This window comes from Parus major, chromosome 6 (assembly GCF_001522545.3).
Source record: "Parus major isolate Abel chromosome 6, Parus_major1.1, whole genome shotgun sequence".
NCBI lineage: Eukaryota > Metazoa > Chordata > Aves > Passeriformes > Paridae > Parus > Parus major.
The window spans coordinates 18,957,999-18,974,414 of NC_031775.1; the positions used below are offsets into that span (position 1 = coordinate 18,957,999).

The 16,416-nt window shown below is 41.6% G+C and overlaps 1 protein-coding gene across 6 annotated transcripts in view; it reads right to left on the minus strand.

Annotated features, from left to right (window-relative positions):
• Positions 1-16,416, minus strand: part of ZMIZ1 (zinc finger MIZ-type containing 1) — a 340,259-nt gene that overhangs the window by 145,482 nt on the left and 178,361 nt on the right. For all 6 annotated transcript variants that reach the window (XM_015632815.3, XM_033515828.1, XM_033515825.1 and 3 more), the window contains exon 3: positions 11,625-11,734. In XM_015632815.3, the coding sequence (XP_015488301.1) occupies positions 11,625-11,684 (60 nt within the window). In that variant the 5' untranslated portion in view covers positions 11,685-11,734. The remainder of the gene's footprint in view (positions 1-11,624; positions 11,735-16,416) is intronic.

The following is a 16,416-nucleotide window of genomic DNA, read 5'->3' on the forward strand; positions in this document are numbered from 1 at the left end:
ATTTACGTGATGTCGCAGCAAATTATGAAGGCTGACTCAAGTTGTCTGTTTGTTTTGTCGAGTTACGTCTGCTCTGTGTCTCACTCCTTGATTTAATTGAACTGCTGAAGATAATATAACTTATCACGCAGACATTATGCCATGTTGTAGATTCTAGGTTAATTAACAGTAGCCTACAGTAACTGAATTTCTCACATGGTTAGCCACTTGGACCCTGTCTACTGTCTAGCTTCACTAATCAACGAGTCTGGGAATTTTACATCAGCGACACAAAACACTGGCAACACAGGGAGCTTTTCAGAGCACAGAAAAAGAAAACACAGAGAGATGTAGGTAGCTTTTTCTTCGCTCTGAAGTTAACCCCTTCCTACACACCACGTGGCAAGGCTGCATGCTTGGCAAATGTTCTGGTCCACCAGTTGTGGGAAGTGAATCCAGGAGGCAGCTGTTCTCCTACAGGACTGAAAGTCTGGGCTGCTCTTCCCCAAGCACTGGGGCTGCCAGCCCTTGCAGGCTCCTGCCTCCCTGTGCCTTCTGCCTGCTCCCCTGCACTGCACAAGAGGACACATGCCTGCCTTCCTGGTAAAGTGCCCCCATTCTACACTAACAATTTGAGCTGCACTGGCCCTCCAGGAAGGCAGGCAGAGCAGGTCCTTGAACATTAGCACTAGCAGAGGAGACAGCAGCAGTACAAACCACTCCAGAGGGGCCCTGCAGGAGCCCACGGGAATGGGCACGTGTTACAGCACATCCTTCTTGTGTACCAACACTAGTCTGAAGCTGACCTAAATCTTAATATGCATTTTGTTGGGAATGCTTAGTCTTATGGAAGGCTGTCTCTGTGAGCTTTTTTGCCCAAACATGTACTTCCAGCACTTTCAGCACCTCACACCATGCTTGCTGTTCTGACTGTTCTGACTGTGATCTAACTTCCCAAATGCCGACTTTCAGTCATCGCTCACACTGAGATCCCTTCTTTGACCATACAGTCATCAGACCTGGCTCAAAGAAAGTGGCAGCAAACAAAAGGTAGGCCTGGGAAGGTATCAGGACTCTGCTCTCAGCAGCAGCTTTGGATTAAACGCACTGTGAAACTTCTCCCAAAGGTGGAGCTGTATCATCAATATAAGAGGATGACACAGTTAAACTCACAGCATAAATACTCCTCCTGCATCACAACACACTCCATTTTAAAAAGCAAACCTGTACTTTCAATTATTTCAAACCAGATAAATATATTTTATTAATATTCCTTATTATTCCACATAAAACATAATGCATACAAAGAAAGGTGCCAAAAGGAAACACAGATTTTTAGTGTTCTGATACTGTACATATTTACTCTTGAGGTAATCCTGAGACTTCAGCCAAGTTTAGACTACAGGTTCATCTGAATGCTCTCAAAACTTTCCAGAAGGTCCAGAATTTTGAGGTATATAAAACCCAGTCCAACTCTTCCAAATGATGAGCCAGGTACTCTGCATGACATGAATTTCATTACAGGTGGTGGCATTTGAAATGCCCCTGAAGGTCACATGACCTGCTTGCTATTTTCAGCTGCAAGCATGCAGGTTTTCAAGCCTTTCTTGACAACAATGGAAATTAAAATTCTCATATGTTTGTAAAATCTAAAAATTTAATAAGTAAAACAGAAAAGTACCTATCAAAATTTATATATAAAAATAAGTATGCTCAAAACTATAATGAAGAAAACATAATTCCTTTGGAGCTAACCCGATTGATATTGGCTAGTGAAGGAGCCGACCCACTTCTCCGTGCCAACAGGACTTTTCTAACTCTTGCTGTGTATCTCACTCTGACCCTTGAGATGGGATTTGGTGGCCCGGTGCTCTGGCAGATTCTGCCAGACAGTTCAGACTATCTGTTGTCCCTCTTAATGCTCATCTAGACATGTCTGCAGTCATGTGTAATGGAAATGCACTATTGTGCAGAAGAGGCACAAAGAGGGGAGAAGGGAAGAATGGGACCTGATCTGAGAAAGGGCAGAGAGAACTGGCAGAGATTACATGCCCTTCAACTTAAACAACCTGGGAGCAGAATTACTGTGCTCCTGCATGTGGGGCAAAGGGCATTCAGCTCCCAAATGAAAACTAATCACCTCTCTTAAGAATGTAAATAGGATTCCTGGTCAGACACCCTTGACAGAGAATAACCAAGGGGAGACAAAGCTGGTCTCTGTGTGTTACTCAGTGCACAGGTACACTGCTACTAGACCTAAATTTGATAGCTCACTCAGTGCCATAAGACCTGCACATCAGCAAGAGCCATTTGCTTTTATACATTGATAGAGCCTTTATTACTCTAAACCCTGAGCAAGCTCTGTGAGTAAGCCCAACCATAAGCCGGTCTCCCCTCCTATGCAAAGGCCTCTACTTCAGATCCCCATCCACCATTGGCTGCCAGAAAGCTCAGGTACAGAAGTACAGGACAACACTACCCATGAATACACTTTAAACATAGAAAATGACAACCTCAAATAGGTGGTTTCTCCATCTTTTTTTTTTTTTTTTACAGCCAACAGTGATTATGCACACCTTGCCCTATCCACCAGCAGCCATACTCAGTATATTAAAAACTCATCTGCAATCAATATTCAAAACAAATGGTCTTTTTCATGGGGATACAGGGGAGTATTGAGCTCTTTTCTATCTTTTGGGAGTGTGATTTTTGTTTATCTGGATATGGGTGTAGATAGTTCAATTCTCTACAGCCCCTTTCAATATCAAAGGTTGTTTTATTTAGCAAAAAATTAAAAGGCTCAAGCTGTGCAGTTTGTATTCAGATAATCCCCCTCCCCAGTTTAGTGTTTTTGAGATTGAGAGATCCCTAATTAATAGAATTATCTTGCACTTACATGGCTCATTCCATCGGAGGCTTTATAAATATTTTATTAGGCTCACATTTTGAGAGGCACTACATACACTAAGAGAGAGATTAAGACCATGTTAGCCATTCCTACTTACAAAAAACAGAGCAAATGGAGTCACCTTTGCCCCCTTTGTAGATTGCAGATTCTTTTTCAAAAGTAAAATATTGAGCAATGACCAGCACCTCTTTATCGAATATTTTGACATCAAGAAAATACTTCTTGATGGGAAAGATCACATGCTAAACAAATGAAAAAAAGAACAAATAAAAAATATGAGCATCACTGAACTGAAAAAAAAAACCCAAGCTGTTCAGTTATGAACTGTATGAGAACAAAATCTGTATTAATACAGATTTTCATAGCTGCTTCTCTCATACACCTTTAGTATAAAGTGTGTGTATAATTCAGTACTGATTTCAGAAAAGGTGAATGCCTGGTAATTGAGCAACCTTGTTCTTCTGCCTGGATCTCCTATACCATGAGTTTTGTGATGATGATTGCACACCTATATGCATGTACTGGAGCACAGATACTGCAGCCTTGGCTTGTCCATTAGTTTTACAAAAGTGAAAGGAATGGATTTAACATCTGATCCTCAAGAACTGTACACAGAAGCCAGAAGAGCTAAAACAAGAGTCATTCCTTAACTCTTCTGATCAGAACTGCAACACTGTCTTCCTGCTCTATTCCTTTTGACCTCCATAACTGCAGTATATTTATGATATACTTTGATAAAACTTTATGTTAAGTAAGGGAACATGCAGCAAATTAAACTTCTTTAGTCCTAACTTGCTGTTCTACCCCACCCTCCCCTGCCCAGGAGGAAACTGTGACTTGGGGGTCTAAAGGCTGCGATCAGATCTGACTGAAGATGGAAATGGGGCAGACTAATGGCAGTATATGTTCATCTTGCAGTCTTTGTGCCTTCCTTATCCCCAGCATCTGCACTGCTATTATGTCAGCTGAGAGCAGTGGGAACAGCATGGTTTACAAAAACTCCACATAATCAGAGGGGTCAGAATTATTTTTCCTTAAGCACTCACAAACTGATTTTATGGGATAAAGGTCACAAGACAAAGGTAAAACTGTTTGCTCTTTCTCCAAGGCCATGCTCAGTCATGCAAGGCTCCAGTCTCTCTTTAAATTTGCAATTACAGCCCAACAGAATGATGAAATCAGTTTGCCTAACCAGTTCACTTGCTCGTCTTGGCAAGTGAAACAAGCCATTTTCCATCAGTACCTCCCTGTTATGCCACGCTAGCGTGAGATGTCTCTGTGTGACCACAGTAACAGTGCTGAGGCCTCTTCAGCCTTACCATTCCAACAGGCAATGCAATGACACACGAGCTCTCTTCTCCAATGCCCTCGTGATTTTCAGTCAGTTGTTTCAGTCCTAAATATCTCAACATATCAAGGAGTTAATTTGACCAAAACAGTGGCCATACTCTTCCTATTAGAATACCACTGCAGAATTAGAATGATGTTTCATTATTACAGTAATAGTTACATAAATTGGTAATGGATTTTTTTGATAAAAATAGGCTTATTTGTTCTGGACTTGCTTACCTGCTGTCTTGACAAAAAGAAAAAAATCTACTTTCATAATGTGTTTTAGTAGAAGATTAAGTGAAGGACTCAGGCAAAGTGGGGTGTCTACATAAATATTTCTGTGTTGTGAATCATTTCATAATTTCAGGTACATATCACAGCATTATGAAAAGTTTGGGTCAGTGGTTTTCTTTCATGCAGTTCTTAACTTACCAAGGTGTTTTAAGGACAATGAAGTAGTTTTACATCATCCCTTTACTGGAAGATTATTGTCAATAGTGCAGTCTTTAAAAAGAAGTAACACCACCTAGAGTATAAAGTGAGTTGATGGCAAGGAGGAAAAACTAAAAGCACCAACTCCTCTGATATATGTACTGAATCAACTTTTAAAATTTAATTAAAATAGATTAAATTTCAGGCGAATAAACTAACTGATTTTGAAAAATAACCAATAGTCTTCAGTTATATCCTGTTGAACAGCAGCACATTTGTTGGACATATTTTGTTTTGAAATTATTTTTTTTTACTCATTTGAGTAATTTACTTACTTATAGAGCTTTTTATAGCACTTTTAATCAAGTGATTTAATCTTTATTATTTTAATCTCTTAATCTATGCAGAGATAAAATCTCAAGGTGACTCCTTAAAATGATGACTACACAAACTGATACCACTGTGGAAGATGTAAAATTCACATGACCTATTCTCACAGGTCCTACCAGCCAGCAAGGCATTACTGAGAGATTTGCAAATCAAAAGGAAAAATGCTTCTCCAGACAGTTTTTCAACTACAAAACTGCCCACAGCACCTGCTGTGTGACCTGCCCATGTACAGAGTTACTGCACAGAGGTAAGAAGGAGTGAACATTACCAGTGAAGAGACTTTTCCTTCAGGAGATGATGGCAGAGGTCTGCATAGCTGAAGGCTCTTGCTATTAACTTTTGCCACTACAACTTTTTTGAAAACCTGATTTTACAAATGGTAAAAATGGTACATGGTCCTTATGTGCAAACTCTAAGCCATACCTCTATTGGATTTGCTGTTGCAGACAATAGCAGCAACTCAAGTAGTAAGAACATATGTAAGAAGGAAGATCCAGAAATGGCAGGACAGAAGTCAGAGATGTCACCAGCATTGTCACATTTTCACTGCAGAGCTTTACCCAGCTGCTGACAAAAAGGACTTCTTATGTTCATCTGACACCAAGGTGACATCATGGCCTCAACTTACAGATTCCTAGAATTTTCAAATATTCATCCTTATTTACTGAAAGACGATTTTAAACAACAGGCCAGATTAATTGGTTGCACAGAAAATAATGAAATTATACTAAATCCTGTCGGTACTGGAGGTTTTCTATGTGAGTTTAAAATGTGCATTTTCCATTTTGAAATGGAAACAGTAAGGACACTGACACAACTAATATGAAGAGTAATAACACCTCAGCCCTTGAGTAGACAGGTGCTGCAGTAAAGCAGCAGCACAGGGAATGGGCAAAGTGAAGCTGCCACAACTTTACCAATCCGCCTCACAACATGATGGGTTATATCCCACCCACTGGAATCTTGTCAGATAAACAAACCAGCCAGATACCGCAAACAACAAGAAGGTGCTCTCTTCCCCCTCCCCACCAGAAGTGAGTGCTTCTAGCAAATTGCCGCTTTGCTCTTTCTCTTTCAGCTTCCCTACCAGGATGCAGGATCTAACAGAGCAGGAATGTTGACTGACAGGTCTCTAACTGGACTAGAGGAGCCAGGAAAGCTGGTCTGCTGTCAGCTTTTCCTAAACATACTTAAGTCTACTTAAGTCTAGCAGAGGAAGACTCAGCAGACTGAGCACAAAAGCAGCCAAAGAACTTGTGGCTACGGGCCTCAGAAAAAAAAGATACAAAAAAAATGTAGCCACTAATGCAACACTGATTCAACCAACAAACTGTAACACTTGAGACCCATTAAATGTCTTTGAAGGAAAAGGTATTTTTCCCCTTTAGCCTTGTTATTTCATATTTAGCTGCTAAAACCCCTGTAACACTTATACAGAACACCTAAAAAAGTATATTCTAAATAAAGGCACTCTTCATAAGACTACTTCTAATTTTCAAAGTTCTTCAAGAATTAAATTTTCATGAAACTATTGTGGGCAGTTTTGTAAGCAGATGCAAATGAAAAAAATGTATGGGAAGCATTTTTCCTTTTATTGAAATCTTTTCAGCTGTAATTTCATACCAGTCCTTGGTAACCAGTCCAAAATATACTAAAAATGACATGTTTAGGACTGCTTAGCATTTACATGAGTCTGCAACAATAACGCTGAAGAGCAGAAGAATTAGTTCAAACACTTCAGCACTTAAAAACAGTTATGTAAATATTCAAAGAATTCTGTTTTCCCCTGAATTGCAAGCTACCAAAAACCTAGCTGCTGAATGATGAAAGAAATGGGCTTGCTTGTTTCCAATTTGAGCAAGAAAATATCAACACAAACACACAGCAATTACAACTTTTAGCATATCTCTCTGAATGGCTGGGTAGGCATGAAAAAGCATTGCTAGGCAGCAATTCAGCAAGCCTTCTGGAAGGAAAGAGGGGAGAAATGCTAATTGGTTTCTGGAAATCAGCTGTGTGACGTGTGTCTCCAACACCGTGGTGATCCAGCATCATTCCGTGATACTGCTCCATGTGCCCTGATGCACCACGACACAAGCAGTAGAAACAACCTTCTCTGTTCCCACCATGATCTAATACTTTTGACACCAGAGAGCCTTTTCACACTTCTCCTTAACCTGTTACTAACATTTCAGCACAGCTTTAGTACAGAGCCTAACAACTGTACTCAGCATAGCAGGAAGATACCACACACCCTTTCTGGAAGAGGCAGCTGCCTTGTAATTTAAATATAGAAAGGTTTTTTTCCATCTACTTCTGTGCAAGAATTTCAGAAGAAACATACAGAAACCTTACAAAATTGACTGACAGCAGACAGAGACACAAAAGGTAGAAGTCCCTAGATTTATAATAGCTCCAAGTTTTTCAAGTAGACCCATTAGAGTAAGAGTAGAGGGATGTTACCTAACCCACTGATTTTCCCTGGAATTTGCTTCTATCACCTAACAAAATCAATGGGCAGTGTCTGGTTAAAGCCACACCTTTGGACTGCTATGAAGAATGCTTTAAGAGCCCCCAGCAGATAAACAAATCATTACTGCAGCCTCAAATATGGCAGGGAATTCTAAGGGGCTATCAGACCTTAGCTCTGCACAGAAGTATTTTTGTGGTTTTGTTTGTATGGACAATGACTCAAAGAACAAAGCTTCCTCCAGTGTACCCTGAAGAGTCTCCTGTGTCATGACAAACTAATTGCACGTGTTAAGGAAAGCCTGTTACCTTGGCTTTTTCCACTGCACATCAAAAAAAACTATGTTTGATTTTAAAGCACACACACTTACAAATACTAAGGGAATCAGCTACAAAGAGACCACACAAGCTGTTCCAGCCTTCTACAGAAGTCTAGGGTTTTTTTTAAGCATAAATACACAGCCACCTCTTCAGTTTGCCCTTTCATCTATTCTGAAACACTTCTTAACACACACTTCATTTCCTAACTAGCTGATCATATACAAGTTTTGGGTTTGTAGCTTTAAAGCACTAAAAAAGATGAAGGTAAAACACAACCTTGATCCTGGAACAGAAGTCAGCAAGGATATTGTGGGTGTCTCACAAGTCACAAAGCTGGGAAGAAAGAAGCCTGTCCTGACCCTGTGCTGAAACCTGATCTAGTTAAAGAGGCACATGGATTACCATTTATAGCATTTCTCAGGGGCTGGAGTGAGGGGCAAGGAGGGCGGCAGACAGCTCTCAGTCTGGCTGCAGGAGCCACTGCCTGCCAGCAGGGTTATAAAACTGGCAGATGCTGGGCGCCAAGGAAGGATGGTTTTCCTCCCCCTGCTGCAGTGCACCTTCCACACCACTGCTGTGTTAACCTCACCAAAAGCGTGTGTGCACTCAGGAGAACAGCAGCACTGTTTGTTCACAGTCTGGGAAGAGAGGATACCAGACAAGACCAGGAAGAAAAGATGGACACATTTTCTGTCTGACCCTGCAGTTAATCCCCAGAATAGGTGGAGACACATTTATAATGCCATGCAAGGTAGTGCTTTGTTCCCAAACTCAGCATGCACAGAGCAGTGTGTGGTCCAGTTCTCAATGGGTGAACTGGAAATTACTCTTTCTAGTATTATTCAGCTAATGACCTGTCTCAAAGAACAAGGTAAATGTCCTCAAGCTGGAAATTTATGACCCTGTGACAGAGTTGAGTGTCTTCCAAAAAGGCAGTTAGTTTCTGTCTCTTCCTCCACTATGGCAAAGATAAGAGCACAAGATTTTGGAATTATGAAAAATCAAACAGCAGTTTTGATGCTACTTTCTTCAACAAAACAAATTTAAAAAAAACAAAAACAGTCATTATTCTCCAACGAAACTACAAGTAGTGCCACTTGCACAAAAAATAATAATATTAAAAAAGCTTTCTGAGGCATGCTTTTGGTGTTCAGCCACTGTCTTAGTTAACTACAGTTTGCCATGAGCTGAAAACTGTAGTTTTCTTCTTCTCTTCTTTTTTTGGGCCTAAACAGAATGGGGGAACCATGAATTCACAAGCATTCCCAAGCAGGATAGCTCCTTTTCAGGCATCCTTTGAGTTCTGACACAAGCATGCTCCTGGTCTACCAAAAAACCCCCAAGCTTTCTTCCAGGATCAAAGAAAACAGACACTGCTACACAAATTCTGGGCAGCCTGACCTTCCCTCCTTTCCCCCCAGCCTTCATCACTGAAGAAATATCCAAGCTGCATATGCAAAAAACAGCACTACATATAAATGAAGTAAGTAGTTTAACTGACAGAATACCCATTACATAGGCAAAATGATCTCTTTAAAACTTTAGGAAGTGTAATTTGATATTCTCTTATCTAATTAAAATAATATAAATTATGTACAGAAACCGACAGCTCTAGAAAAAGGAGCTGAGCAGCATCCTCCATTTGTCTCCACTTGATGTAAAGGTCTGTTCTTACAGCTGGAAGGTTAAATTGTTCTGCAATTTAACCTTCATTCTTCATCCTATGGGCTAGGATGGCCGAAAAGGACACCAATTTGTACCAGTCAAGGGCATGTTTTTTTCTGAACCAGAAGTTGTTCATAAGAAATTAGGATGAAATCCTCAAATTCATGTTTTCCTCAGGCCTCTGAAGGGCCATTAGATGCATTAACTTTCACTGCAGAGTAATGAAAGAGAGAGACACCACAGAGCAAGGCTGGATTATGACCAGCAATTCCGCAGGAAAAGATTCCTATTTCTGGTCCTTGACCTATGAACTAGCTTTGTTTGATTTATTCTGAAACCCCCTCTTATAAAGGAAATATAGAGACAAAAATCATCTGGTTTAGGTGTGAGCTGTAATCTTTTTCTGTATCACCCAAAGCAAGGCCAAACTTGCAAAACCCCACATATTCTTGCACTATAACACATTCTAGAAAATATAAACTTCCACTAATATCTAGGCAAAACTATGATAACTTAATGATGGAGATTGATGAAACTAAGAGAAGAGAAACATATTCCTATAGAATCAAAGAATATATCAAGTTGGAAGGGACCTCTAAGTTTTAATAAGTCCAACTTCCTGCTCCTCACAGGATTACCTAAAATTAAATTATATGACTAAGAGTATCATCTGGACATTCCTTGAACTCTGCCAGGCTTGGTGTTGTGACCACTTCAGTGACTGACCATCCTCTCAGTGAAGAACCCTTTCCAATGCCCAGTCTGAACTTCCTCATTGCATTTTCCTGTGTCCTTTCACTGCCCACCAGGGAGAGATCAGCACTTCCCCTTGGCTGCTTCTCTTGAGGAAGTTGTAAAGAAATAAATTCAAAAATCCAGAGCGACTCATCCAGTACCCCCATGCTTATCTTTTATCAGTTCCTTTGATTTAGGGTGCCTGTGTCTACAACACAAATCTATGAACAGAGAAATACTGTGCTGCCTCAAGAGGCAATATGCATATCTCTTCGAGCACAAGTAGACAGGCAAGTTTTTAATTTAGCTAATACAAATAAAAAACTAAAGCAGCAGGACTCTGCTGTGACCTGATCTGACAAAAAAAACTGCTCAGAAAGCAGTGAAAAAATATTTGGGAACACCATTTCATGGAATAACAAGTTTCTGTTTTTCCAGTGCAATTCAGAAAATTTCAACCAAAGTTGAAAGATATGAACTTTGGAGCTTATCTCCTGGATCCAGATGGGATCTTCAAAATATCTGTGTGCAACTTGCATTTATGCACCTGTTTGCTGAATGCATGCATTAATGTAAACACAGGAAATATCAACACAAAAAATCATTCTCTTGCTCACCTCCTCTAAAAGGACCATTGCTACGAAAATCCTATGATTGTTGCATGTGGATAAGAACATACATGAGGGGACAATACACACCGCCTGCAGCTCTTCAGAGCAAAGTTCAGGGAAGGGTAAAGCAAGGAAAGAGTCTCTGCACCCTTGCTGCTGTAGTTTCACTTGGTTATAAAAGCAAGCACAGTTACAGTGGGGAAATCTGTAAATGAGACATAATTCACTGAAAGGCAGTGGCATGTGAAGAGCCCTTCATCTTCACAAACAGATGCTTCTTGAAAATTTTACCTCGCAAACACAAGTTTTTACAATCTCCATGCAAACTGATTAAGCAGCACTCTGAGCACTTGGAGGCATGCCAACCATCCAAGTTCTGAGTCTCCAGGCAGTGCAGGTCTCAGGTCAGCTACTGGATTAAAATCAAAACTGGCCCATTGGAACTGTGGATTACTGTGCTCAGAGCACTAGAATGACAGCCGCCCGCTGTGACCCTCCGGGGCTGAGCTGGCAGGACGAGCACCACTCTGCTTCCAGCTGAGACAGATTTGTTGAGTCTCCAGGCTGAAGATTTCTTAGAAAGGTGTAAGGGAAAGTTTGGCTTTTGAGGTTAATATACCAGCTCTCACAGCAGATGCTGTCTTCAATGAGATTACAGTGTCTCATTCCTTCCCTCTGAGGGGCAAGGACACTCATTAAGCAACAGGTAACTGCAATATGCAACACCTGCCACCCAACACCCAGCCCTCATTCAGCAGCAATGACCTCCACCTTCAGCTTACCTGTTTTATGCACTGCAGCCGGTCATTGGTCTGCTGTATGTGCCTGTCCATAGAATTCATTTTGATTGTCTCCACTTTCTTCTACCTGAAAGCCATTAAAATCCCTCGATCTGCAAGACACAAAGGACAATAAAGATCACTGAACATGGTCCATACACTTCCACCACCTGAACAACTGAACAGAGCTGCTTGCAAGAAATCCCTGAGCACACTGTGACATAAAATAATAATAATCCCAATAACAATGACAGCCTGGCTTTTGCAAGGACAAGGGCATGGGGATTCTTCCTAATCTTCCTTTAAGAGAAAATACCTCCCACAGATATTAAATGAATCAGATACAGCAGAGTATTACATGGCCAAAAATAGCACAAAATGTGTGTCCTGAAGAATCTGGATTTCTGGATTGAAAATAAAAGCAACAAGTACATTTTGGACTCTTCTCCAACGGGCAGATCTATTTCATGAGCCCTTAAAATGGCCAAGATGACAGGGCAGGAAGAACTGGGATCCACAATGCAGCCCAGACTTTAAGAATGACCAATGTCCTGATGCACAACCTAGAATATATGGAATAGGCCTAATCTTCCGAACAAAGGGGCTGTGCAGTTCTTGCCTTCGAGAAAAATTGTGTTCATTCAGGTATCTGTACCTCAACTACTTGTTACTTCTGGAAAAAACATGGCCTGCAGTCCTTAGGTCCAAGTCTTAACAAACACTGTAATTACAGGCAAATTAAGCCTTCCTGTAACTAAAAAAAAAAATAAATCGAGAAAATAAAATGATGGCTCAGAGTAATGTTTGGAGTTCATGAACTATAAGTGGGCACAGAAATATATACCCAAATGCCCTATTTACACCAAACTTTATAGTAGAACAAGCAAGGTCCTAGTCTTGCACAGAAACTTCTCCCTCAAGAGCCTTTTCAGTGGCACTGAGTGGTTTGTTATTCAGAGCACTGCTCATGAGAAAACTGTCTTCCACTCCCACCATACACGTAAGAGAGAGCAAATTTTTCAGATACTTGTCTGGCTGTTATGGTACATGATTCAACGTCTCTTCAGTTAAACAACTCCAGCACTGTCCATACTCAGCCCCCTTGAGGGGAAGAGTGTTCCCCATGGTGGGAGCCTTGATTACACAGCTCTCACAATGAGACAGACCCCAGAGCAGAGATCCGTGTGCATCCCACACAACCAAACCGCTGCAGGTTTCTGTACCTAGCTGATCATGTTCTTCCATGGCTCCTGCTGGATTAGACTCAGGGGAAGAAATCTTTTCTGCTAGACAGCTAAATGAGGTCTTAGAACAACAGCTCAAGCTCCTCACCTCCATGCTCTAGACACAGGAAGGTTCAATAAAGCATTCCTGTCAATAAATTATAATACTTATGAAACGGAAGAGCCAGTTTCACAGGCAAGTATTCTTTTGATTATGCCACTGCCACCTTCTCAATAGCAAATGCCATCCAAAGGTCCTCTAGCAAATGTAAATTGATATGTTTTATTAAAAGCCAGTTACACAGTCTTATCTGCCTGTAGGACCCCCAAACAGACCTCAGTAGTCATGAAGTTTAATCTCTCAGTGGACAGCAGAGGTATTTATCAAGAGATAAGCCAGCCTAGACATGACACTACTTCAGCAGTGATCCATCTTACAAGCTAGGACACATTATCTGCATTTTAATTGAACATCAGCACAGATGGAGAAGGGCATACTGAAAACAAATACATATACAAGCACATAGATGTCTATTGAAAAGACGTGCAAACAGAGGTGCCTTTGTTTTTTTTAAGAAAATAATGACATTTTGGAATTATATCATTTCATGTGTACACACGTAATACCACCCCAGTTTCCTGCCTTATAGTTAACCATAAACAAAATCAAAGGTTGCTATCAGCTACCTGAGCCACAGCTTACTATAGCACTTGTCCAAATTGCCATTTCTCCCACATGGCACAGCTTCTCAAAGCCCATCTGGAAAACCAGAGAGGCACAATACACAGAAGTAACTCAACTGCACAGGAACCCAACAAGGCTCTTGGAGGCAGGACAGACAGTGCAATCCCCTACTCTCCTACACAGACAGGGCACACAAATTCTGTAATAAACTGATCAAGTTCAGTCTCTAAAATAGCTCTGGTTTTAAAAGCCAATGGCTCTCATAGAAAAGCACTCTCTAACTTTCACCCTTCCCCTAGTGGCTAGAAGAATTTTCATCCTTAATTCCGCTTGTTCCCGTGTCATTAGCTCTGTGGCTGAGTCTCTGCCCTGCCAGGCTCCCTCTGCCTCTGTCCCCTCATGGCATGGATGGACGATGACCCACCAGCCCTTACTGCTGACACTTTGCTACTTCCACAGCCCAATCTCGTTTATTCTCTCCTGGGCAAGAGAAGGCCCTCAGCCCACTAGCTCCCCTGGACAGTAAACATTTGTTGCCCGAACCAAACAGCCAAAATTGTACAACATATGAAGAATCATCACAAACAATGACACAAGGCTTTGTATTTGAAATGCCCTGCCTCACCGCCGCAAGGCTCATCTTTATCTTTCTCTCAGACACATCATAAGAGCATCAAATAGGGTAATTTTTTTCAGTGAGCATACTGGCTCTAAGTAATTTCTGCTATAAAAAATGCAGAGCTTATTAGTGGGAAACCATTATTATGTGGAAATTACTCTTTCATGGGCCTCAGCAAGAATTAAAAGATTAAACATGGAAAGTGAAAATTATCATAGAGATCAGAAATTTCACCATGGCAGAATAAGCATTTTGACACCAGACCATTTTGGCTGGAAGAAAAATAACAGCAGAATTAAATTTCCAGTAACTATACCTACTACATGGGTATTGCTGTAGTCTGGCCTCATTCCCCACATGCACATTCACATCCTGAAATTTAAAAAAATACCCTTTCTGTCCATCTCATCCTATTTTAAAAGGAGCAGCAAGATCACCTTAGTCGAAAATAACAGTACTTAAGATACAGAAAGGCCATCAGGGCTGAATAAGAACAGACTTCTACTCGGTTAAGTGCTGTGCACTTATCAGGTCACAAGTGAAAACGACTTTGCAGGGTCCCTGGCTGGCCTGCGGTGTCCCTGCATTAGACGGCACACTAAGATTCAGGCCTTCGAGCAGCTCAAGAGACAGCGGGGGATATTGCTGATCAGGATTAAGGGTACTGGCAGAGGAGGATAGAGAAGGGAATTTTTCCCGGTGCTTTGTAACAAATCCCCTCTGTTTGGTGCACATATTAGCCAGAAAGATTGTACACTACTGCTTTACATGCTAACTCCGTCCAAAAGGATAAACAAAAAAAGAAGTGTTCCCAGCATCTTCTGGTAATTCAACAATAAAAAGACCCGTTCTTCTTTCTTTTCTGAGGCAAAGACCCAGTCTCCCTCTCTTAAAAAAAAAATAAAAATATGAATTATTCTTCCTTCTTCCCTCCCCTCTAGCATTGAGAGTTTATAGCCCTAGGCAGTAATTAAAGAGGCCTCATTTACATATTTATGATGTCTCAAAAATGGAGAATTTTTTTTTTAAAGGAACAGATGTATCGACCTGTTAACCTTTTTTTTTTTAACCCCAAACATACTGAATCTTTTAAACCATTACTACAAAACCCCCTTCCATGCTGAAAAATGAATGAAATTTTTCACTGGCTTTATGAAAGAGAATTTCAGGAGATTCTGTTACACTCTGTGTTGGGTGACAGTTCAGGTTAGAAGACTGCAATTATTATTTCACAAATGGAACTTCCAAGTAACACAGCTCAGAAAACAATTTAGTAAAACATGGTCCCCACTAGTTCTTAAGGCAGCCTGAACAGCCTCCTAAATAGGAAACAAAAAATTAAGCCAAACATTTCAGTACTGCTTCAAACATGTCTAAAACCATTCCGAGTTTAGAAAGTTAGTGTGGATTCAGTTCTGCTCTGGGGTGAGCACTCCCCATGGCCAGAGCTGCCATCCACAGCGAGAGCTCTGCCCCCGCGGGACCAATGGACCAGGGAAATCTGCTCCCCTGCGGCCAAGGGAGACCGGAATCATCACTGAAACAGGCCCAGCCTTCTCCCTGGCTTTCGAGGGACTTCACACGCCGCCTTCTGCTCTTGTTCCCACAGGCTCCCTTCCCTCGCTGCTGGGCAGAGATGGAGCTGGAGCGGAGCTCACCAGAACCATCAGCTGCCGCCCAGCCCCTGCCGCAGAAACGGGGTGCCGTTCCTCCGGAAACCAATCTTTCGGCAAATAATCTCCGCACCAGAAATCCACTCTGAGGGCAGAGGAGGAAAGGCAGCCCTTGCCAGAAGGCAGGGGAGGCTGCTGTGAGCGGTGCTGGAGGCCAGCAGCACAGCGCTACGCAAGGTCTCCATTTCCACAGGGGACCGGCCTCCCTGCGGTGGCTGCACCAGACAAGATCTAATTTGGAGGCACTTTGGCACTTCAGCGCAAGAAGGCCATAAATAAAAAGACAACAGGAAATTCCTTTATCGGTTAAGAAATTTTAGCATTAGGTGAGAAGGGAAAATGAAGATCAGTTCCTTAAGCAGGGATTCAGCACAGCAGCTCTAAACATCCCTGCCCCCTGCCGCCAGAGTACACAAGTTGGCTAATGCTGTTTATTCAATCAGCTAAAAACTAATAATTTCCTTCGAGTCTCCAGCATGCTGAGGGTCCTAGGAGAGGGCAGACAATCTGTATCTACGAAGTGACTTTGATGAAGCAACAAGCCAGGAGGGAGCGGGGCCGGGGCCGGGGCCGGGCGAGGGCAGGTGCCGCCGCG